The 20,908-nt window shown below is 39.7% G+C and overlaps 2 protein-coding genes across 2 annotated transcripts in view; one reads left to right on the top strand and one right to left on the bottom strand.

Moving 5' to 3' along the window:
* Nucleotides 1-20,908, bottom strand: part of Flad1 (Flavin adenine dinucleotide synthetase 1) — a 48,522-nt gene that overhangs the window by 18,353 nt on the left and 9,261 nt on the right. The window lies entirely within an intron of this gene.
* LOC137247642 (loricrin) lies at nucleotides 15,462-20,704 on the top strand. The gene is made up of 2 exons (XM_067778616.1): nucleotides 15,462-15,614; nucleotides 18,562-20,704. Exons 1-2 carry the CDS (start codon nucleotides 15,603-15,605, stop codon nucleotides 20,500-20,502), a joined length of 1,953 nt encoding a protein of 650 aa, XP_067634717.1. The 5' UTR covers nucleotides 15,462-15,602; the 3' UTR covers nucleotides 20,503-20,704.

Below are 20,908 nucleotides of genomic sequence, written 5' to 3'. Positions count from 1 at the left end.
TTTAATTTTCACTTTTTTTAAATTTATGGTAAAAATAAATAGTTTTTTATAGCGCATATAGAAAAAAGTATGAGGTGATAGATAAGAGATCGAGCTATTGAGTAAAGTTTGTATAAAAACGTTTGGGCTTTGTTACGCACGCAACACTCGACAGGTGATTTTAGGTATTAGCAGTACGCAGGCGCTTGATTAAACTTAAAAAAGGATTACGGGATTGTTGGAAAAATTAAAAGAATGCATTGTTCGGTAAGCGTGGGAATTGACATTTCAAAATAAGCAGTAAAAAAATGTAAAGAAAGAATTCAAGCAATTTTGAATTGAATACATAAAAAGAAAATTTTTATTATTAACTTTAAGAAATAATATTTATAACAAAAATTATGTGGGTGAGCTGAGATTAATATGTAGCAGTGAAACAAAAAAAACTGAAAAAAAAAATAATTTTATAAAAAAGTGACGTTCAAAAAAATATGCAACTATAACAAATTTCTAGAAAAAATATTAATATGATGATATAAATTTTTTAAATAAATTAAAAAATTGCTTCAAAAACACATTAAAAGCAATGAGGTCAATCCCCGCTTAATAATACAAATATACATGCGCAATACCAATATCACATAGGGGGTTAATGAAATAATTAGTAAATTTTTCTACATTAAAGCCCTGTTTGCACTCAGTCTTCCATACGAATATACAAATTCTCAATTATCTCATTATTGCTTTATTGAATGCCTAATGGATTCAAAAATCTAATACGTTTGCTTGAAGGTTCAGATTTTATTCTCAATGTAACAAATGACAATCAAAAATAAATTATTTTCAATAATTTGCGAAAAATTTAAAAACGCCAAAAAAATTAAAAGATTTATTTTCGCATTTGCAGCAAAAGATAATATGGCTTTTTCAAAAATTTTGGTTAGGTTCGATAAATGGAATAAAGCAAACCAGTTTTTAAAATGAACCACCAACAAGAAAGCGTAGTTTTGGTTTAAGTTTCAAAAAAGATCTTTGGGCTACAATAGAGCGGGAGGGTTCAAGGGCGCGGAAATGACAGAACAAACTATACACGTATACACTGATGGTTGCAAATTTGTGGAAGGCGTCGGGTCTGCTGTTTACTTTTTCCATCCAGAAATAAGTACATCGTACAGGCTGCGATACCAGTGCAGTGTCTTTAAGACAAAAATTGTAACCGTGGAGAAAGCAGCAGAAGCTCTGGAGGAAGCGTGCTTAAGTCGCAGTCGCCTCAATATATATATATTAATATTCAAGTGGCGATCAAGGCAATAATCTCAAACAGTCTTGGAATGCAAAGAAGCGTTGAAGACGCTTCGCTCAGGCCGGACCTTACATCTATAGCAGGAAAGGCGAGGAAGGACAAAAGCGCGTAGCTGCAAAATTTCCAAGGTCGTCTCCAAATCCTACGACAGACTCATAAAGTGGCTCCTATCTCTAAAGAGAAAAGTTTAAGGCGCACGATGAGCATACTAACTTATATTTGCCTTCTGGAGATTGAGCACATTTTGTGCTCGTGTCCTGGGCTCTCGAGGTCAAGGCTAGAGGCAAGAATTCAAGCTAGATCCTAGAAAACTTATAGTATTTGCCAAGAGGAAGGAGTTATTCTATAACATAAGTTCTGGTACATAATTAGGGGGTTTTCGCTTGGTCGTGAAAACAAATTCTGGTAAGACTACGGACACCAGTTATCTGCTTTGAGTACTAATAAAATTAGTGCACTTAGTTATGAGCCAAAAAATTGTGTCTAAATGTGTATGTACTTAGTCAAGTACAGACAAATACTATGAGTGATTAGCACATAAAATAGAAAATACATACGAGTGCTCCGTAACACATATGTCTCATACATATATGACATTGTTAAGTATAAACTGAAATCATAGTCGCTTTAACTCAGTAGCATGTTGGTTTCGTGTGTAATACACTGTATACTTCGTTTACTATCGGCTTTTCTTTAGCGCTGTATTCAGTTTAGTTTCGTGTACATCGTTGTGTTGCTAGCGTCAGAAGGCTTATATGACTATATTCATTTTATTGCACTATTAGTCTTACTGATTCCAATTAGTGTTTTCGTATAACACAGTTGACTTTCTTGCTCAATAAGACGATCGAGTACTGAACAGCTTCGTGGCTTATGAGCGGTTATTCATTTTACGAAGCATGACTATGTAAATGTGTTTTAGTGGATATAAGGGCTTGATATTCTTTGTTTGTGTACGCACTAATACTCATTTTTTGGTTAGTCCACTAATAACCTTAAAAGATGAATAATTGCAGCTCACTGATGGACACACTCAGTCTATGTGAGGTCTTTATTGACTGTCCAGTTCAACCTAACCTAACTTTCTATCTTTTTCATGATCGATAAACGTTTCCAGTAGCAACATAATCAGTGTTGGCATAATAATTTTTTACATTTTTCTCCTTTAATGCCAATTCTTCCTTTTTCCATGGCTATTTTTTGTTCCAAATACGGGCGGAATTGGTTCAAATATACGAATTTAAATCCGTGCACTTTCTGGCGAATCGGTGAAGCGTGAAACTTGGCCGTCTTTTTGGGTATGCTTGACTAACAGTACCTGGGCTTGAAATAAAAGTTGATGTCACCTTAGTCGGGGACCTTAAGTTGAGTTAGCACAGTACCTCTTCAGAACGGCGTCTGACCTGCAACCTTTCAAAAAAAAGTGCAACTTCTTTGGTGTGTGCCAAGTTGTAATGAGCGGCAGAGCCTTAGGTAGAAGCCTTTTTAAGATTTTCAATTTTATTTTGCTTATTAAAAAATTTTAATTCTCAAGGGATCCTCGGTGCAAAATTAAGAGCACAAAACGCATGTTTTCGAGACTCAATATTTACACTCGCGTATGTATATCTAAGCTTCAAACAAGTCGATTGCTTAAAAACTTTAATGACAGAGATTTGATGCGTTTTTGTTCGAACACTTTTCAAGTTTAAGCGATTATTAAAATTAAAAATTTTTCAAGAACGTAAGACATTGCGCAATATTAAATAAATATTAATTAGTCTTTATCACCATAAAAATAATAAAAATTTTCCCTGCATTTTTATTTGTCCGCCCCACAGTACATTTGTTGTTTGACACTTTGTATTGGTGCAGCTTTGGGTGTGTTGAACAAAGGCGAGGCGTCTCGGTACACCATTGCGCCAGCCGTGGAACAGTTTCAACAACAGCATTCACAGCAACAACAACAGCAACAGCTGCACTTTCCAGGCCAACAATCTCTTCCTTATAACAACAACAATTTAATAGCGTCACCAGTGAGTCCAACGAGCCCAGCTATGTCACCGTACTTCCTCACTGACTATGGCTTTACGACGCCCGCAGCAAAAATTAAAATTAGACCACCAACAACACCACTAACTACTACAATTGTGCCAACTGCCACCGCAGCGCCGGTCCACACATATAATTCCGGCTATATTTACAGCGCGCCTTTACCCGAAGGCTATAATCACCACGCCTACTATACACCATATAGTCAGCCCAATTATCAAACAGCCGCTTTGACAGCTGACAGTGACGTCGACCAGCCCTCATTGAATTTCACACCTAATTACCATGTGCCACAAGCAGAGGCAGCCAATAGTGAACAAAATGTGGATGCTGCGTCTAAATTTTATGCACCAAATCAGGTGCCAAATAAGACTGAAGTGCTTGAAGCGCCACAGTCAATGCGGCGAGAAGTGCAACAACTCAAAGAAGGGTCAACATCACAGCAAGTGAATACTATTAACAACAACAATCTACAACAAACGCAAACATTAACACCATATCAACGCATTTTTCGTGAGTTTGCCGACTATTTGCTATGGAAAAGAGCGCAAGCGAAACAACAACAACAAATACAAAATAGTCAACAGGAAAAAAAATTTGGTGACGCTCCAACGCACGTCGACTTCTCTGGCGCTCAAACTCAATTGGACTTTACAGCGTCATCAACTGAAACTGCACAAGGTAGCACCACACCTTATCAACTGTCACAGCTGAACGTGAATTCGTCACAAAGTACAGAAGCAACACCAAGAAATGTACATATGCTACAAAGACCGCTAGCGGCTCAGCGCCCTTCAATAGGTAATGAAGCTGTGCTTAAGGGCGAACGGTATGTATCAAGTGAGAATCATGTAGCTTATTTGTCAAAGCCTTCAGAGTCCTGGGCGTTGCCGACTTATAATGCTGTGGAATCTGAAATCGCGGATAACCAGCTGCAAGCAATTTTTAGCGAAGAAGTGACACAACGACCTTACAATGGTGAACAAAATCGAGCTCAATATGAAGGTGGCGGCCAAACGAAATACCAAGACGCTCGCATTTCATCGGAGAATGCGGGTGGCGGACAGCAATCGCTATCATTTGATAGGAAACAACAAGAACAGCTCTTGGAGGAACAAAAACGTCAACAACAACAACTGCAGAACGAAAAACAAGAACAAAAACTACAACAATTCCAACAACAGTTAAATTTACAGCGACAACAACCATTAGAAGAAAAAAAACTACAATATCAAAAATTACAACTTTCGCAATATTTGTCGCAACAACAACAACAGCATTTACAACAAAAACAACTACAAAAAACTCAGCAAAATTACCAATCACAACAATATTATACAGCACAACAACAGCAGCAGCAACAACAACAGGAGCAGCTTATACAACAAACACAACAAAAATATCATTTACAACAAGAAAACCATGTACAACAGGAGGGTAGTCATCCACAGCAACAACAACAACGTCCTCAAAGATTACAACAAACACAAGGTTACCCATGCCCAGTTATATCGCAACAGCAGGCAACTCGATCTCGTGATGAATTGCTCGTACAAAAACAGCGTTGGCCTCAAAATACACCACTGCACGCACAACAATTATCCCAACAACAACTACAGCAAGTTCATTCATTACCACAACCCATACACAAATCTGCAAATGAGCCAACGCATGAAACGAAAACACAAAAGCTGTTCATCCAGCATGCCGATGGTGTTTTTTCGCAACCGTCGTTAAGAGATCATTTGTCACAACAACAACACCGCCAACTGTCTCAAGAACAACCATTACTTTATTCACATTTGTTGAAACAAACGCTGGAGGCAACTACGCCGCCAATAAGTCCTGAAGCCACTCAGCTAACGAGTGTACCAACTCAGCCTAGCTCCAATTTGAATGTCTATTTCAGTTCAGATGCAACGCAGCTCAGACGACCTCATATAACTTATGGTGTGCCCTTCTAGTGGTTAGATTGCAAGCACCAAATGATGGGATGATCACTAGGCAGCATATTAATGTGCTTTAGCGAGCTTTAAGCTCTTATATATGTATATATGAATGTAAATATACTTTCAACCCTCTCAAAGCTTTGTAAGCCTGGATAACATAATTTTAGGCGCATATTTATTCATAGACTACTTTAATTACTACAAATTAGTATTAGTTTATTTAGTAGCTGGGACGGCCTCAAAGAATAAAATAACGCAATTTCTGAGAGCTTTATTACGAAACCGTCATGCAATTTTTTACAGACCCCTGGCCTGGAGTATTGAAGAGTCGCGAATTGCTCACTTTCCATTCTGTACTTGTAGCTATAGTATACCATTATATACAATAGTTTGTGAAAAAGCCCTAGACTAATTTACATAAGCTCATTAATAAGGGAAAACCAGCCAAAACAGGTATCGATTACATTGCATCATTTAATCATGACCGTGACCATGCAAATGTGTGAAGTAGCAAAGCAAAAATTGCGACATTTTATTACGTCACAAACAACAAAAAATAGTCCATGCATGGGTTAGCGATAGAATTACACTTCCTCCGGAACTGATATCGATCCTCTATAGCCACCAACGCCGTCAAACGAGAGCAAAATGGATTGCGGATGAGAGCAATGAATGCAGTCAGTGAAGTCTGCTGCGTGGTAGATTAAGTTCATATGCGCCGGTATGATATTACTTTACAATTTTTGTAGACTCTTCGAGATCTGTATGAAAGACTAATTAATGCGCAGCGTGACATTTTCTAATAAAAACTCATAGCAGAGACAGGAAGCCAAATAGTTAACGGTTGTTAATCGCAGTAGATGGTTGCCAAAGAAATTTTGTATTATTAGCACTAAAATAAACGGGTCTTGAAAGGATTATCAGCAAGGTAAGCTTAAAAAGGCATCAGCTTCATAGAAGATCCAACTGTACATTTGAAGCGTCTCAGCTTAAAGACTGGCGAAATATTTTGTGTTTGCACCGGAAACACTTCTTTTAAAATACAACACGGCGGCCGCCCTGGTGTGATGGTAGCGTGCTCCGCCTACCACACCGAAGATCTTGGGTTCACAACCCGGGCAAAACAATATCAAAATTTTAGAAACAAGTTTAGAAGAAAATTTGTCTAAGCGGGGTCACCGCTCTGCAGTGTTTGGCAAGCACTCCGAGTGTATTTCTGCCATGAAAAGCTTCTCACTGAAAACTCATCTGCTCGGAGTCGGCATAAAACAAGTAGATCCCGTCCACCAATTTGTAGGAAAAATTAAAAAGAGCACGACGAAAATTGGAAGTGAAGCTCGGCCTAAAATCTCTTCGTAGGTTTTCGCGTCTTACATTTTATTTTATAGATGGCGAGTGCTGTGAGACTCAGATACGAAGATGAAGGGCACTTGATGCGAATGAGCTTAGTCCTTTAGGTGTATTAGAGGAGAAGATCGAATCATCGATCCATTCTGTCCAATTCGTTCCTATCCTATTATTTTGATACACTTTCAGTTCACTTTGCTCACGAGGTCGTATTCAGGCTTTCGAGGTAGGCCGAATACAATCATAAAAAGGGAGTATATAAAAGGCTATTTAAGAGCGACACAGAGATCATCCTGTTTCTCTTTAGATGTCTAAGATATAGCTAATTCTTGAGGGAGTACGTTAAATTTCGTTTGAGTTGGGATTGGAGGAGGAAGTTGAAGGTCCGGCATGGTCATATCATATCGATCCCGATATACTTGTGCTAGAAGTTTGGGATACGTCCCGACCTATATTCGGCAAGCTCTCACAACAATAGCAGTTCTCGAATACTTCGGGGAGTATTTTCACTGGTAGTCCAATAACAACAACAAAAATATTTTGAAACCTTTTCCCCCTTGCCTTTCGAACGGTACCCGACCAACTCGCTCTGCTTCCACTGGTAGGTACTGATAGAGAAACTATGGAAGAAAGAGGAAGACTAAAGAAGAAGATGGAAAGCAAAAAGGAAGTTAAAATAGTTATGAGTAAGGCATAGAGGAAGGAGTTAAATATGAAGTAGATAGAATATAGAAAAGAGAAAGCATATCCTTTTCCATTTTCGTTTTCTTCGTTTTCTGTTCCTCCTCTTAGAAGAGTGAGGTATTGAAAAGAACAAACGGTATAAAAAGAGAAAGAAAAATTATTAGAAAAAAACACAAAAAGTAATGGCAAAAGGAGCCAGAGTAAAAAGTGATAATCACTGGTAGGTGAACAAAAAAAAAGAGAAAGTGGCGGTGAAGATGAGAGAAACAGGTAAAAGTGGAAAAGAAAAAGTGGTAGAGAAAAGGGGGAGATTTATTGGAAGATGAACAAAATGAAATAAAGAAAAATGCGCGATAAAAGGTAAGACAGTTGTAGTGAACAAGAGGAAGACAGGTTAAGGTGGAGAATTTTAAAGAAGAAGAAGGAAGGAAACATCATGAGTAGCAAGTAAAGAGAGGAACGATGAATGATGAAACAAAAAAACCTGCAAGAAAACGAAAAGGAGCTAGGGCACAAAGTAGAAGATGGAGAAAGGTAAATGCAAAGACTTTGAACAAAAATTGGGGAACGGGGAGGGAGAAGAACTAAAAATAAGGAAGAAATAAACAAGAAAAAGTCACGTAAATCTGAAAAAGTATTTTATTTTTAAATTTTGTTCTCTACTTCCACAGCTGCAGAGTGAAAAAAATGTTAATACAAATTTGGGAATAGAAGTTTCATACAATTCCACAAATTATCCAATCAAGATCCGAGCTTTGCACTGTGAGGAAAGAAATGCAATTGCCAATGTCGCCGCTATTGCTACTGCTGCTGCTATGGCGCAGCCAAAACGGTGTCACGGAGTCGACCATAACGCATGCCAGCAATGTGAACAAGCGACAACTGCAGTATAGCGGCAGCTTTGCGCCTTCGAACGCCTTCATGCATGCGTCACGTCTACTCTATGATCCCGGCTATAATGCGCAGCAACAGCATGAGATGGCATCGGAAATGTCTAGCAGAAGCGCTAACTCAGCAGTCTCTTCCGGCGCTATGATAAACTCACCAAATGTACTGCTTCCTTTTCAACAACGCTCGCAAGATCCACGCAAATTAGATGATATGACAAATGGTTTACCGGGCTTGCAATTTGAGGCGCCACAAACATTTTCACATATTTACTTTCCACACGTCTATTCGCCATCCTCACAAATCGGACCAGGGCGTACGGCGCCACATGTCTTTCCCGCCGATACACCAGCCGCGATGGCGGCGCGCAATAGCGGACAATCGTATAGCACGAGTTCAACTTATTTTTTGCCCATGAGCGTACTGTATCATCCGAATATTGGTCCACAACAACATCCCATACATCCCCACAGACAGTTGCAGCAACAACACCAACAACAACAGCATCTACAACAACAACAACATCAACAGCAACACCAGCAGCAGCAACAGCAACACCAGCAGCAGCAACAGCAACAACAGCTGCAGCAACAGCAACAACAGCTGCAGCAGCAACAACATCAACAGCAACAACAACAAGCACAAGCTTATAACACATTACCACCACCGTTGCCGCCACCAGGTCAATATCAACAATACGCACCACAGCCGCAACCACCTCCTCCACCACCACCACCGCCACCACCACCGCTACCACCATCGCAAGCACAACCACATCAACAGCAGCAACCCACCTCTCATGAACAACAACAATCCACATCACAACAAACGCTTTATCAACGACACTCGCCGCAGCTGCCAACAGGGCAGCATCCTTTACCGCCGCCATTACCTCCATTGCCACTGCCGCGTCTACCACCTTTGCCACATGGTCAGCAGCATGGGCCACTATCACCGCCGCCGCCACCACCACAATTGAACTTTCAAGCGCCGTTTCGCGCTTCACAATTTCTTGGTTATATGCATGATGATCCACGCAACGGTATGCAGGATATGGGTGGAGGAGCTGATCAGCGCGCACCACTCTATACTGAAGCATATCCGATGATGGCGCCTCATAAACCAATTTATGAGCGAATGCATGACAGTTATATGAACGATGGAGCACAACAGAATTATCAGGGCGCAACGACGCAACATGCGCGCTATGGCCGTTACATTTATATGGCGCCAAGCAATATGTATGCGCTCTTCAAGGCGGCGTAAAATGGACACAGGAAACACGAGTGGCATAAAGAGCAAGAGAGAGATTTTAGAAAAGATAAAAAGATCAGGCTGAGAGAGAAAGCGAATGCAGGAGGAAAAAGAGACAACAGACAGTCAGTGAAGGGAAGACGTATGAAGAAAGCTTCAATCTATCTACATATATAACGCGCCCGTTAGAGTGAAGGTAGCGATACAGAGGATGGAAGAAGTTGAAAAAGACAGAGAGTATTGCTGGTTGTTCATTTGCATTTTGTTTTTATAAATTTTGACGTGTTCACAAATAAGCTTCTAAATGGCTCGGAGCACTAAATCATAGGCTCCATTTTAAGTTAAGTTTTTAGTTATTAAATATGAATTTCACAATTATTTTATACTAACACATATACACACATTACACATACATGTATTTTTTACACTTATGCACTATTTGAAGAATAAACGCACTCGACTAAAGAACTTGTATTCAGTTTCGTAGGATATATACAATAAATATGGAGGATGCAGATTTCTGCCAAGTATTTTAAAGGAACGCTTTCTTCTCTTGTGGCCAGCTTTACAGTTCTGTAACTGTGAAAATCCCTAAATCTATACGTAAGCTCGACTAAACGTCGATGTTTTTGATCCCAGTGAAAGTATGGCTAATGCTAACAGCTGCCATTACTTTTTTTAATCCAACTATAAACCTATAATTCTTAAGCCTTTACACCATAGCATCGTAAAAAGGTCGAAATTCTGAATGTACAAAATTCTAAAAACAAAATTCTGCTTTTTAAAATTCTGCTTTTTTAAAATTCTGCTTTCTAAAATTCTGCTTTTGTAATACAGAATAATGACACGCTCCCTCGGAGATCATTTGTTATTGTTAAGTATTCTCGTCCAATAAGCAGTGCATGTTTGGAAACAATACGTAGAACGATCTTTCTTCGTCCCAGAGAATACTACGATATATTTTCTCTCACCTTTTTATCTCTTCCCAAGAGAAGACCTTGTCCTAATGGGAGGAACAAAAAGGCGAGGTTTCTGAAGGGAAGGAAGATAAATACGTTCTGGGCATAGTCTTTGAGGCCATAAAGATGTAGAAAGCCTTTATAACATTCAAAAAGTAGGGTGAAAACTCTACTAATGAGAGAACGAGTTAACTGAAATCAGAGAGGAAGTTGTAAAAACATAAGAGAGGCTAGACTATCCCGATGATTTTACTGCTTCGTGAGAAATCTATTGCTCCATCAAACCAATATTGGAAAAGAGAGAGGGAGAACGAATAAATTCGAAAGATTCAGATTGCTACGAGTTTCGTACTGCCGAGGTTTTGGCTTATTTAGTAGAGCAAGTCTTCCGGAAATTGGACACAATTTTTTTTCGGCCGAAAGATGAAGCCGACATGATTTTGGGAAAATTTGAAGTATCAAACCACGAATTGTAGGAAAAGGAAGAACAGTTTAGTGAAAATGACTGGAGGAAAGGAGTTAAAGACCAAGAGATCAATAAGCCTGCATACCTAGATATCAAAATGAAAAAAATGCAACAAATCAAAAAAACAGGCTCCCATAACCAGGAGACAAATAATACAAAAACAACGAAATTAACAGTACAAGAGGTAGCATGCGGAAATATCACGACAACAAGAGCCCAAACAAGATAACAATTGCTCCCTAAAGCCTTCGGAGTGCCTTTTTGGCGGCTAGCGCAATAATATGGTCACTAAAAAAACTAAGATATCAAAAGAGCAGGATACTAAGACAAAGCGCTCAAGAGATCAAGATATCAAAATATCGCAAGAGTAAAGAGAAAAGAAGAAAAATTATATAGATCAAGCAACGAAAAAAGGAACAAGAGTTTATAGACCAAGCGGCCTGGAAACCATGCGACCAAACTTGAACGTTTTCAAGAGGCAGAGGGACTGAGAAGCAGTTGGGGTAAATATCAATAAGCCAAGAAAAAAAGCGTAAGAAACCGAAAAGGGAAGGTGATCACTGTCGGTTAGGGTTTAGCTTCAGTTTCGATTGCAACTTTGGTTTCGATACCGTTTCTGATTTCAATTCGATGGTATAGATTCTGCCTCAGGTTTTATACCGGTTCCCTTTCCGTTTTTTGTTTCTCTAATCATTTCCTTTCTTCTAATTTCTTTTATAGTAATTTTTTGCTTGCCTTTCTTATTTAATTTTTCGTTTCCATTCTTCCTTTATTTTACCATTCCTGTCCTTAATTTTCCTTTTCCTTTCTGGGAAACACTGTTCTTTCTTGGCTATTAACAGTAAAAAAATGTCAGCTTAGAAAGCAAACAGAACTATTGCCAATAGGTTCTACTTTGGAATGAGTCAGCAATTGAAAAGTAAAGTCCTCTCTCGACAAACAAAGATCACGCTCTACCAGCCGCTCATAAAAGCTCTCCTGATGTATGGTTCAGAATCGTGGATGGTGTCGAGGAAAGATGAGATATCTCTTGGAGTATTCAAGAGAAAAGTTTTCCGATAGATTTATGGTTCTGTCCATGGTGCCGACGGCGAGTATCGAAGGAGGTATATGCATGAGCTGTATAAGCTGTACGCAGATATGAAGATAATGCAGCAAATAAACACCCAAAGCCCTTGCGAATGTACGAAGACGCTGCGGCCAAGAAAGTATTTCAGTCGACACCGCATTGTGGAAGCAGATAAAGGGGAGACCTCGATTTAGTTGGCAGAGGCAGATAGAGTAAGACTTGATGTTCGCAATTGGGTTGAGTTATCGCGAAACAGGGATAGCTGACGTGACTTGTAACGAAACACCCAAATCGCTTAGGCGATTAAATTTTTGTATCGGAATAACTGCAATACATAAATACCTAGTTTATAAAAAGAATAAGGAAGAGATCAGGGAAATAAACAAACAAAAACGGTCAGCAAGTTAGAGAAATTAAACTGCTTTATAAATAAACCGCCTTTCAAATTCAAGTTCAATGTTTACGCTTCTATAAATTTGAAAAATGTATATAATAAATAAACTTAATAACTTAATTTACTAATTTTTTATTAAATTCCCTGTCTTGCCTTTAAGTTTCTCAAAACAAAAAAAAAAACAACTCGAAACGCATTTAATATGTCCAACCCATGATAAATCAAATAAGCACCCTTTAACTGAAATTCACTGTGTTGTTGACAAGCAATCAACAATAACAACAACAGCCGACAAAAAGTAGTTTAATGCGCCCGAATTACGAGTGAAATGGTCAAATACTCTTACTTTTGTTTTCAAAATACATACATACAATTGTTTGACATTGTTTTGGTTTTTGCTTTTATCAATTTATAGTTTTTTATTATGTTTTCTGATTGTTTTGCTTTGTAGCTGCTATACACATCCTCATTGCTTATTTTCCGCTAATTTTATGTTGTATCTATCATTAGCTTTGTTGTTGTTTCCCGTTATACAATACATTTGAATCATTTAAATGCCAGAGGCATGCGAACTGGTGAGCGAGTTTGTGTCTTAAGTCTTTCGTTTAAATTGGGCTAAGCGCGCAATGGGAAGCCATTGACGGCAATTTATTTCTTGTTGTTGTTGTTTTCATTGTATAGTGAGTTTACCCACTTACAATGTTTATTAATAGCTGGAAGCTGGCGCTCAAATAAAAGAAGTTGTAACTAGTAAGGTTAAATATTAAATAATACACACATACACACATATATAATACGTGTATGTGTGATTTTAGGTATAGAGTTATGACCGATAGATGGATGTACACACATACATATGTTGGCACAGTAGCTGTAGGCTATATATACACTTTCTTACTTTCAACGGTCCCTTTCAATTATTAAATGCACTTTTTTTAATTAATCTTTGAGAAATTGTTACATTTTTGAAAAATCAGTTGGCGGTAAAAATAAAAATTACTAACCAAAAATGCCATTATGTACATATGTACATAGTACGTTTAAGAGCTGATGTAACAGCAACTATGTAACTATCCTGGTTTGGTGCCCTTTGCAAAGCTAGCGGCATGTGTTCCATTTAGGTTATGTCATTTTTTCAACTTAAAATCAGAGCAAAAAGATGTGAGGTGGTGCAACCGCACAAGCAAAATAGTAACAGTTCAGTGTTAAGGCAATACATTTTTCAATTAATTTCTTCAGTAGAGCAGTTTGATACGCCAACATATGCGTCAGAGTCACAACTCAAAATCAGCTAGTTTTAGTTTGAACGGTTTTGTATAAAAAAAACTAAATTTTTACGAACACAGATTTAAAAACAGGGCCCGTGTCGCTTTATAACATACTCAATTGGCTTAAGTTATCGCGAAACAGGTATAGCTGGCGTGGCTTGTTACAAAACAGCCAAAATCGCCTAGGCGGTTGGGTGCCAATAAATGATGATGATGAATGAGGTACCTGGGTACCATGTTTGCGGCACACATCTTCTTCCTACCACCAGTAATGATACCACTAAAAAAGGGAGTAACAGGAATATAACCACGCCCATATTTATAATTTATAAATTTGGCACATTGGTTCCTTGTGTAAAATTGGCCCGATCTGGTTCCCTGAGTAGAACTGACCCGATCTGCATAACAAATTTTAAAAATGGGCGTGGAAATGCCCACTTATTAGAGGAGGTTTGAATCGGCTTACAGTGGCGATACCTTGAAAACGGTAAAGGAGACAGTGATGAAATTTGATGTGCGCATTCATAATTTAAAGGTGGAAATCGGTTGATGACCACGCCCAGTTTCTATATAAAAAAAAAATACAAAAACACGTTTCTAGACACATTGACGTGATATCTCGGTAATTTAAAAAGCTATATCTAATGCTAAAATTTCACAAATAAAAAATGGGCGTGGCGATGCCTACTTATGCAGCTCAAACCTTTTTAAAAAGCTTTGCGTCGACTTTCGGTAGCTATATCTGGAGAACGGGTAAAACAATACAGTTGAAGTTTGGCATGCATCTTCCCTCTTGAGAAGAACCGCTCCAAAAAAAAATCACGAAAATGGGCGAACTAGCAGGTCCCAAGTGCTCCTACTACAGCAAAGGACCATCAACATCGATAACACTACCCAATATAAAGTTAGTATATTTTATCTGAGTAGCTTGGTGCTTCTTTCTGTAGCGAAACAGAGACTAGCCGAAGGTTTTGGGGTTTTGAGGGTCCTTTGCCAGATATTGATTCAGTATGCTCCGGAAATTAGCACTATTAAGGTGCTGGCGCGACCATTTAGGTGCGACAGCCATTTGATATGATGGGATGACGTTTAGCAGAATACGTCTATTATGTGAATCATATGCACCAAAAAAGCAGGATTTCTACTTGTGGTTATGGTTTTTGAATACCTCTCCGCGGTCAGCAAAAAAAAAAAAAAAAAAAGAGAGTTATCTGAAATCCATTGCAAGCTATGTAAGTATCCTGAGGTAAATAGTTCACCAACTGCGGGAGCTCCACGTCGACTTTCACTGACTGACAGACATTCTATATTTGCATATTTTTACGCACTTCATTGCAACATTGCATCATTTACGCACCATATTGCGAACAAAAAATTTGCGCTACAACTTTAAAACAGGCATAACGAGTACAATGCCAAATAAACAGAGAATCATTTTGATCACAAAAATTTCAACATTCAGTTATGCTACAATTAGCTAAATCAATACCCATCCATTGAGTAACTCTATACATATAACAATTTAGGTCGATAAAGAGTTAATCGGAAAATTCCCCCAAAAGTACTTCATTAAATTTGAGTTAATCTAATCATTAGCGTATTGAATAAGATTACTTAACTTGTACTTTCGCGCAAATTAAAAAGGCAGCGCGGCTAGAGAGGGAGACGAAGTGAGAGCAAGAGTGTGGCATAAAGTTCAACTTCAAAAAGATGATACCGGCATCCATTTGTATGTGCGCTAATATAACGGTATAGAGTTGCTCATACAACGTGGCGACCATGCCACCAAAACACAGAGCTTACAGCATTTAGCAGCTTAAACTTTGACTCTTCTATAAAAACTAACGGTATTGCTGTGATAAGCATTAGTTGTGCATTTGACGGCAAACGAGCGGTTGGTGTTTGATTAACACGAAGATTCGATTAATAACGAAATAAACGAAAAGCATTAAGGAATAAAAGGCGAAGGATTTAAAAAAAAAAATTTGCAAAAGTCGCAAATTGCTCAGTCATGAAATATTTTGTAAGTTAAAGTGAAAGAATAAAAAAATAAGAATTTTTACGAAAAAAAAAATTAAATAAAAATTGTTCATCAATTTTTGTATAAAACACAGTGAAAATAATTGTTGGTATAAAATGAAAGAATAAGTGTGTACTGTATATAAAATTTTAAGTGTCTATTGTCCCTAAAAATAAAAATTAAAAAAAATATTTAATATAAATCTGGAACTGTCAGTTCAGTAGTCAACACAACTGTAGTTGGTATATCCTCTCTGAGGAAAAAGCTTCCTAGCAAAACTATTTGCAAGTGCGGTTAGGAACACCAAGTTTTAGTAAAGGTTAAGTAGCTGAAACCCGGCTGACGTAGAAGTCGCTCATAAAAGTCATGAAAAAAGGATAGATTGCTGGACTAACATACCCAAAGTAGACCTTTCAATTTCACTGACAACTGCCATTAAAAGTGGGGGTGGCAAATGTTCTACCGTTGGGAGTCAATGTACATAGATCAATGATCAATTGAAACAAACTTAGGTGTCTAACACGAGATGAAGAAAAAATGTTTTATTGACAAGCCCTAATAAAAACCCGTCCAAGTCAAGTTCGTCCCACAGCAGACAAACACGCTACCAAATCTTCTTGACGTAGAGGCCGTTAGAAAACTGAAGAACACTTTGTAGTCGGAAGTCGCAAGAGGCAGTTAGAATGTGTCCCATATTTGAAATTTGAACGTTGATTGTGTAACACCTGACCCATTACATTATATGCGATAGGTCACGAGATAAAGTAGCATCACTTATGTATATGCCTTAAAAGTTAAGAGCTCCCCTAAGTAAGCGTCAACGTAGCCATCATCAGAAATGTTTGAAGTATCAACCGTTCCTACGAAGGCATTTCAGAAGCTTCTGGTTGAACGGGCGATCGAAAGCAACAGTAGCTCTCCAAAAACATAAACTCAACAAGATATCCTTCATTGTTTATTGTTTTCGTAAGGCAAAGGAATCATTTCAATATCCAAACGCTATCCGATAACATGGCGGCCACCGTGGTGTGATGGTAGGGTGCTCCGCCTGCCACACCGTATGCCCTCGGTTCACACCCCGGGCAAAGCAACATCAAAATTTTAGAAATAAGGTTTTTCAATTAGAAGAAAATTTTTCTAAGCGGGGTAGCCCCTCGGCAGTGTTTGGCAAGCGCTCCGGGTGTATTTCTGCCATGAACAGCTCTCAGTGAAAACTCATCTGCCTTGCAGATGCCGTTCGGAGTCGGCATAAAACATGTAGGTCCCGTCCGGCCAATTTGTAGGGAAAATCAAGAAGAGCACGACGTAAATTGGAAGGGAAGCTCGGCCTTAGATCTCTTCGGAGGTTATCGCGCCTTACATTTATTTATTTTTTATTTATCCGATAACAGGACCTATGTTATAAAATAGCACCGCCCTCTTGACAAAAACTAGAAGCTTTTTAGGACCTATCCTACTTGGTGCTTCTAGATCTTATAGTTGAGTCAATCCTAATGACTGGAGTCTTAGCCTAGCTAGCGCCGGACACGAGCACAGAACATGCTCGATCACTTGTAAGTCTAAGCATGATCTTCAACACTTTGTAGCCCCGCGCTTGTTTCCACGCATTTCTTGCTTGGTCTATCATGTGCAACTCTTGCCTTCTTTTAATCTTGTCCAATCTGTATAAATTAAGCAGGGACTGCCCTCATTGCTATTATATGTATGAAAACATTTATTTGAAGCAATTTTATAATTTATTTAATAATTTGGGAAAAATTTAATAACCGTGACATCAGGACGGACAAGGCGACAGCGATTATACCTTGTAAATCTCTTCAAAGCCTTTTCTCCCGGGAGTGGGATTTGAACCCACACCCCAACGATGGTTGAAGTGTTACAAACGCATTCAGCCACGTCATGCCTTGGTTGTTGTAAACTTTATCCCAATCTGATTGGAACGTCGGTGGTGCAAGTTTCGAGGGTTGCGCCGTTTTTAGCTAGCATATCCTCGTTTTCATATCCATCTATTTCCATATGCCCAGGGACCCAAAATAGATCCATATTTCTTCCTATCCCTATTATTTCCCACTGGTGCTTGCACTCTAACACACTTTTAGATGTCGTGCTTTTCGATATTATTGCCTTAATTGCTGCTTTGCTGTCAATATAAAAATTAACGCTGTTGCAGTTTAAGCTATTTTCTTACACTGCTTCTACTGCTTAGGTCGCGGCTACTACTTCCACCTGAAAAACTCTTCAGAGATCTGGTAGCTTATAGGATCTGCTTATCACCGGTTCAATACAGTATACCGCAGACACTACTACCGTTAGTTTTTAACCATCAGCCTATGCGGGTATCGTTTCGTCCGCCATTTGAGCGCTATTCAACCTTCCACCTCTATATTAGGGCTATGAGATCCCCATTGGGTCAAGTCAAGTCTTAATACATTAGGCAAACTCTCTGCCAATTTGAGTATTTTTACTTCTCCTGCAAATTGAAGAGAACTGCAGGTTTATGCTGGCTTCGAAACTTTAGTAGAATAGTTTTTCCTCTTTATGTAACTCACACACCCAGGATGGTTTCAAATGCGACAGTCATGGGGCATTCCAAAGTTTAATACCTGTCGCTTTTAAGTCTTCGGTCGATTTCATGTCGGAAAGTCAATTGAAGCAAATTTAGTTGCATTTCTAAGGCGGTCATCGGAGCTAGGCTCAATGCAACCTTTAATTAGAAAGCAGACAGAACAGCACTTATGGAGATAGGGCTGTGAAAGCTTCCAGCAAAAGACATACCTGGTGAAGTGGAGGAGGTTGGCATTTAGGTAGGTGCGTAAGCATGTCAGAATCAATTTAAACCTTTTCTGAGGCTTTTAAAGGCATCATAGGTTATTGAGGGTTAAAATAGAAATAAAATGTGCTTTAATTTTGCTTTCACCTAATTCGCCTTTCCTTTATTCTCTTTTTTCAGATTCGCCTGGGCATTATAACGACGCTTTTTGTGGCCAACACCTGCGCCATCGCCACGACAACAAAATCTGAAGTTCCTAAAGGTGACGCGGTCAAACGAGAGGCGCTGGTGTCTATCAGCAGCGGCAATAGTGCCACTAATTACCTTTCACCATCTTTGAAATATTTGCCACCAACGCCTATTTCGATTGGCACTAACCAAGCAAATAATTACAACGGTCACGGTAGTAACTTAGCGGGTTATGGCTTAAGCGGCAGCAGCGGTGGTGGTTATGACTTTGCGCACGTGGGCACACCCAAAATTAAAACCTATATTGTACAAACACAATCTGGGCATGGCAACGCATACAATGGTGGGGCGAATGGCAACCAATTAGGTATTGGGCACAGCGGTGGCGCAGTTTATAGCAGTGGCAATGGATATAGTGGAAGTACGGGACACAATGGCGCTGGATATAGCGGTAGTGCAGGGCAAAATAACCGTGCGGTATATAGCAGCGGCGCAGGATACAGTGGAACTGCTGGGCATAATGGAGGTGCGATGTACAGCAGTGGAGCAGGATATAGTGGAGGTGCTGGCTATAGCGGAGGTACCGGACATAATGGAGGTGCTGCATCCAATGGTGGAGTGGTATACACACCTGGTGCGGTACAAAGTAGCAACCGAGCTGGAAACAGTGGCAGTGTGGGATATAGTAATGGTGCTTCACATAGTGGCAGCGGTGCAGTTGGACAAAGTAGTGGCACGGGACATAGTACGGTTCAAAGCAGCACCGGTAGTGGGTTATATGGTAGTGGCAAGGGGCAAAGTAGTAGCGCAGGCGCAAGTTATAGCGGAGGCTCGATACAAAACAGCAGTGGTGGAGGATACAGTGGAGGCGCTGGTTATAGCAGTTCCACCGGCGGGGGGTACAGTAGCGGTGCGGCACACAGCAGCAGTGGTAGCGGTGCGGGTTATAGCGGTGGCTCAGGCGGTGGGTATAAGCGAGGCGGTGGAGGAGGTCGTTTAAGTAGCGGCGCTTCGCACTACTATGGCGGCGCTGGGTATAGCGGCTATAAATCGAATCACAAATCACTGCCATTTGTAAAAACATTCGTCATACCGGTTAGTGATATATACAAAGGTGAAAGCGGTAGTCACGGCGGGCATTTGCATCTGGAACCTAAAATACATGTGGTTGGCACTTACGGCGGTGGCGGTAGTAGTGGAGGTGGTGGTGGTCATGGTCATCAATATGCATCGAACGCAGGTGAATTTGGCAACGCGCATGTTCACGTACTTAACGGTGGCAGTCATGGCGGTCATGGCGGTGCTGCCACACTCGATGGTTACTTAGGTAGCGGTGGTGACGGCGCTGGCACACTTGAAAGTTATTTAGGCGGCGCGCTTGTTTTGGGTGGCATTGCGCATGGCGGCAGTCAAGGCGCTCATGGCGGCGCAAACATTGTACATGGTGGCGCCGGCAGTGGTGGTGGCACAACTTCTTTTGCAGGCTACGACGGACATGACTACACGCAAAACTTGCAAAGCACTACTTTAGAGAATTATGGTATTACTGCTGATGTAACTGTTACTACGGATCATGGCGGTGATGGTGCAGGTGAAAGCTATCAAAACAGCGGTGAAGATGCGCCCTCTTATGCAGTGGGACAAAAAGGATTGGGTCATTTTGGTTTTAGTGCCAGCAAACCACAAGCATTGAGCGATAATTTTATTACTTTAGGTAAATCTGGCTACGCTGTTTATAGCGGCAGAGCGCCCTTCAAGCCATCCACCTTTTTGGGCAGTACACACGAGACATCATCGGAAGGAGGCTCGCAATATTTACCGCCTACCTCAGGTGGTTATCAATATGAATCAGCTTCTGTATTGCACGGTGCTACGTCGGGAAGTGCGGGATCAGCGCCAGGCACAAGCTACTTGCCGCCGCATCAGCAGTGAGAAACACGCGTCCTTGATACGCAACATTTTCATTTCCTATATTTATTGCTAATTTTATTTTATAGTTCTTTATTGCTTCTTATTTATTAAAAGCAGTTTCCTATATTGAAGTTTCTATTTAAATATTTTTTTTTTCACAAATATTTGTAAATTTTTATACAAATGAACTCAATAAAAAATATTAAAAATAAAGTTTAAAAAATTATTTTTATTTACGCAGAATGTGAGCAAGTATGTATACCCAGCTGACATCTCATTGCAGAGGGCGCGCATCCCAGGGACTATTAGGAAATACGGAACCTAAGAACTCCGCAGTGTGTTAAAAAAAAGCACAAAGAGGTCCTCAGAGATATCCAAGGAAAAGGCGTCGGGCCTCTACGCCAGGAATTGCACTGCGAACCGCGTT

The sequence above is a fragment of the Eurosta solidaginis genome, chromosome 4 (genome assembly GCF_040869045.1).
Source record: "Eurosta solidaginis isolate ZX-2024a chromosome 4, ASM4086904v1, whole genome shotgun sequence".
Classification (NCBI taxonomy): domain Eukaryota; kingdom Metazoa; phylum Arthropoda; class Insecta; order Diptera; family Tephritidae; genus Eurosta; species Eurosta solidaginis.
The sequence above is the reverse complement of the archived record's forward strand: the minus strand, read 5'-3'. Positions and strand labels throughout refer to the sequence as shown.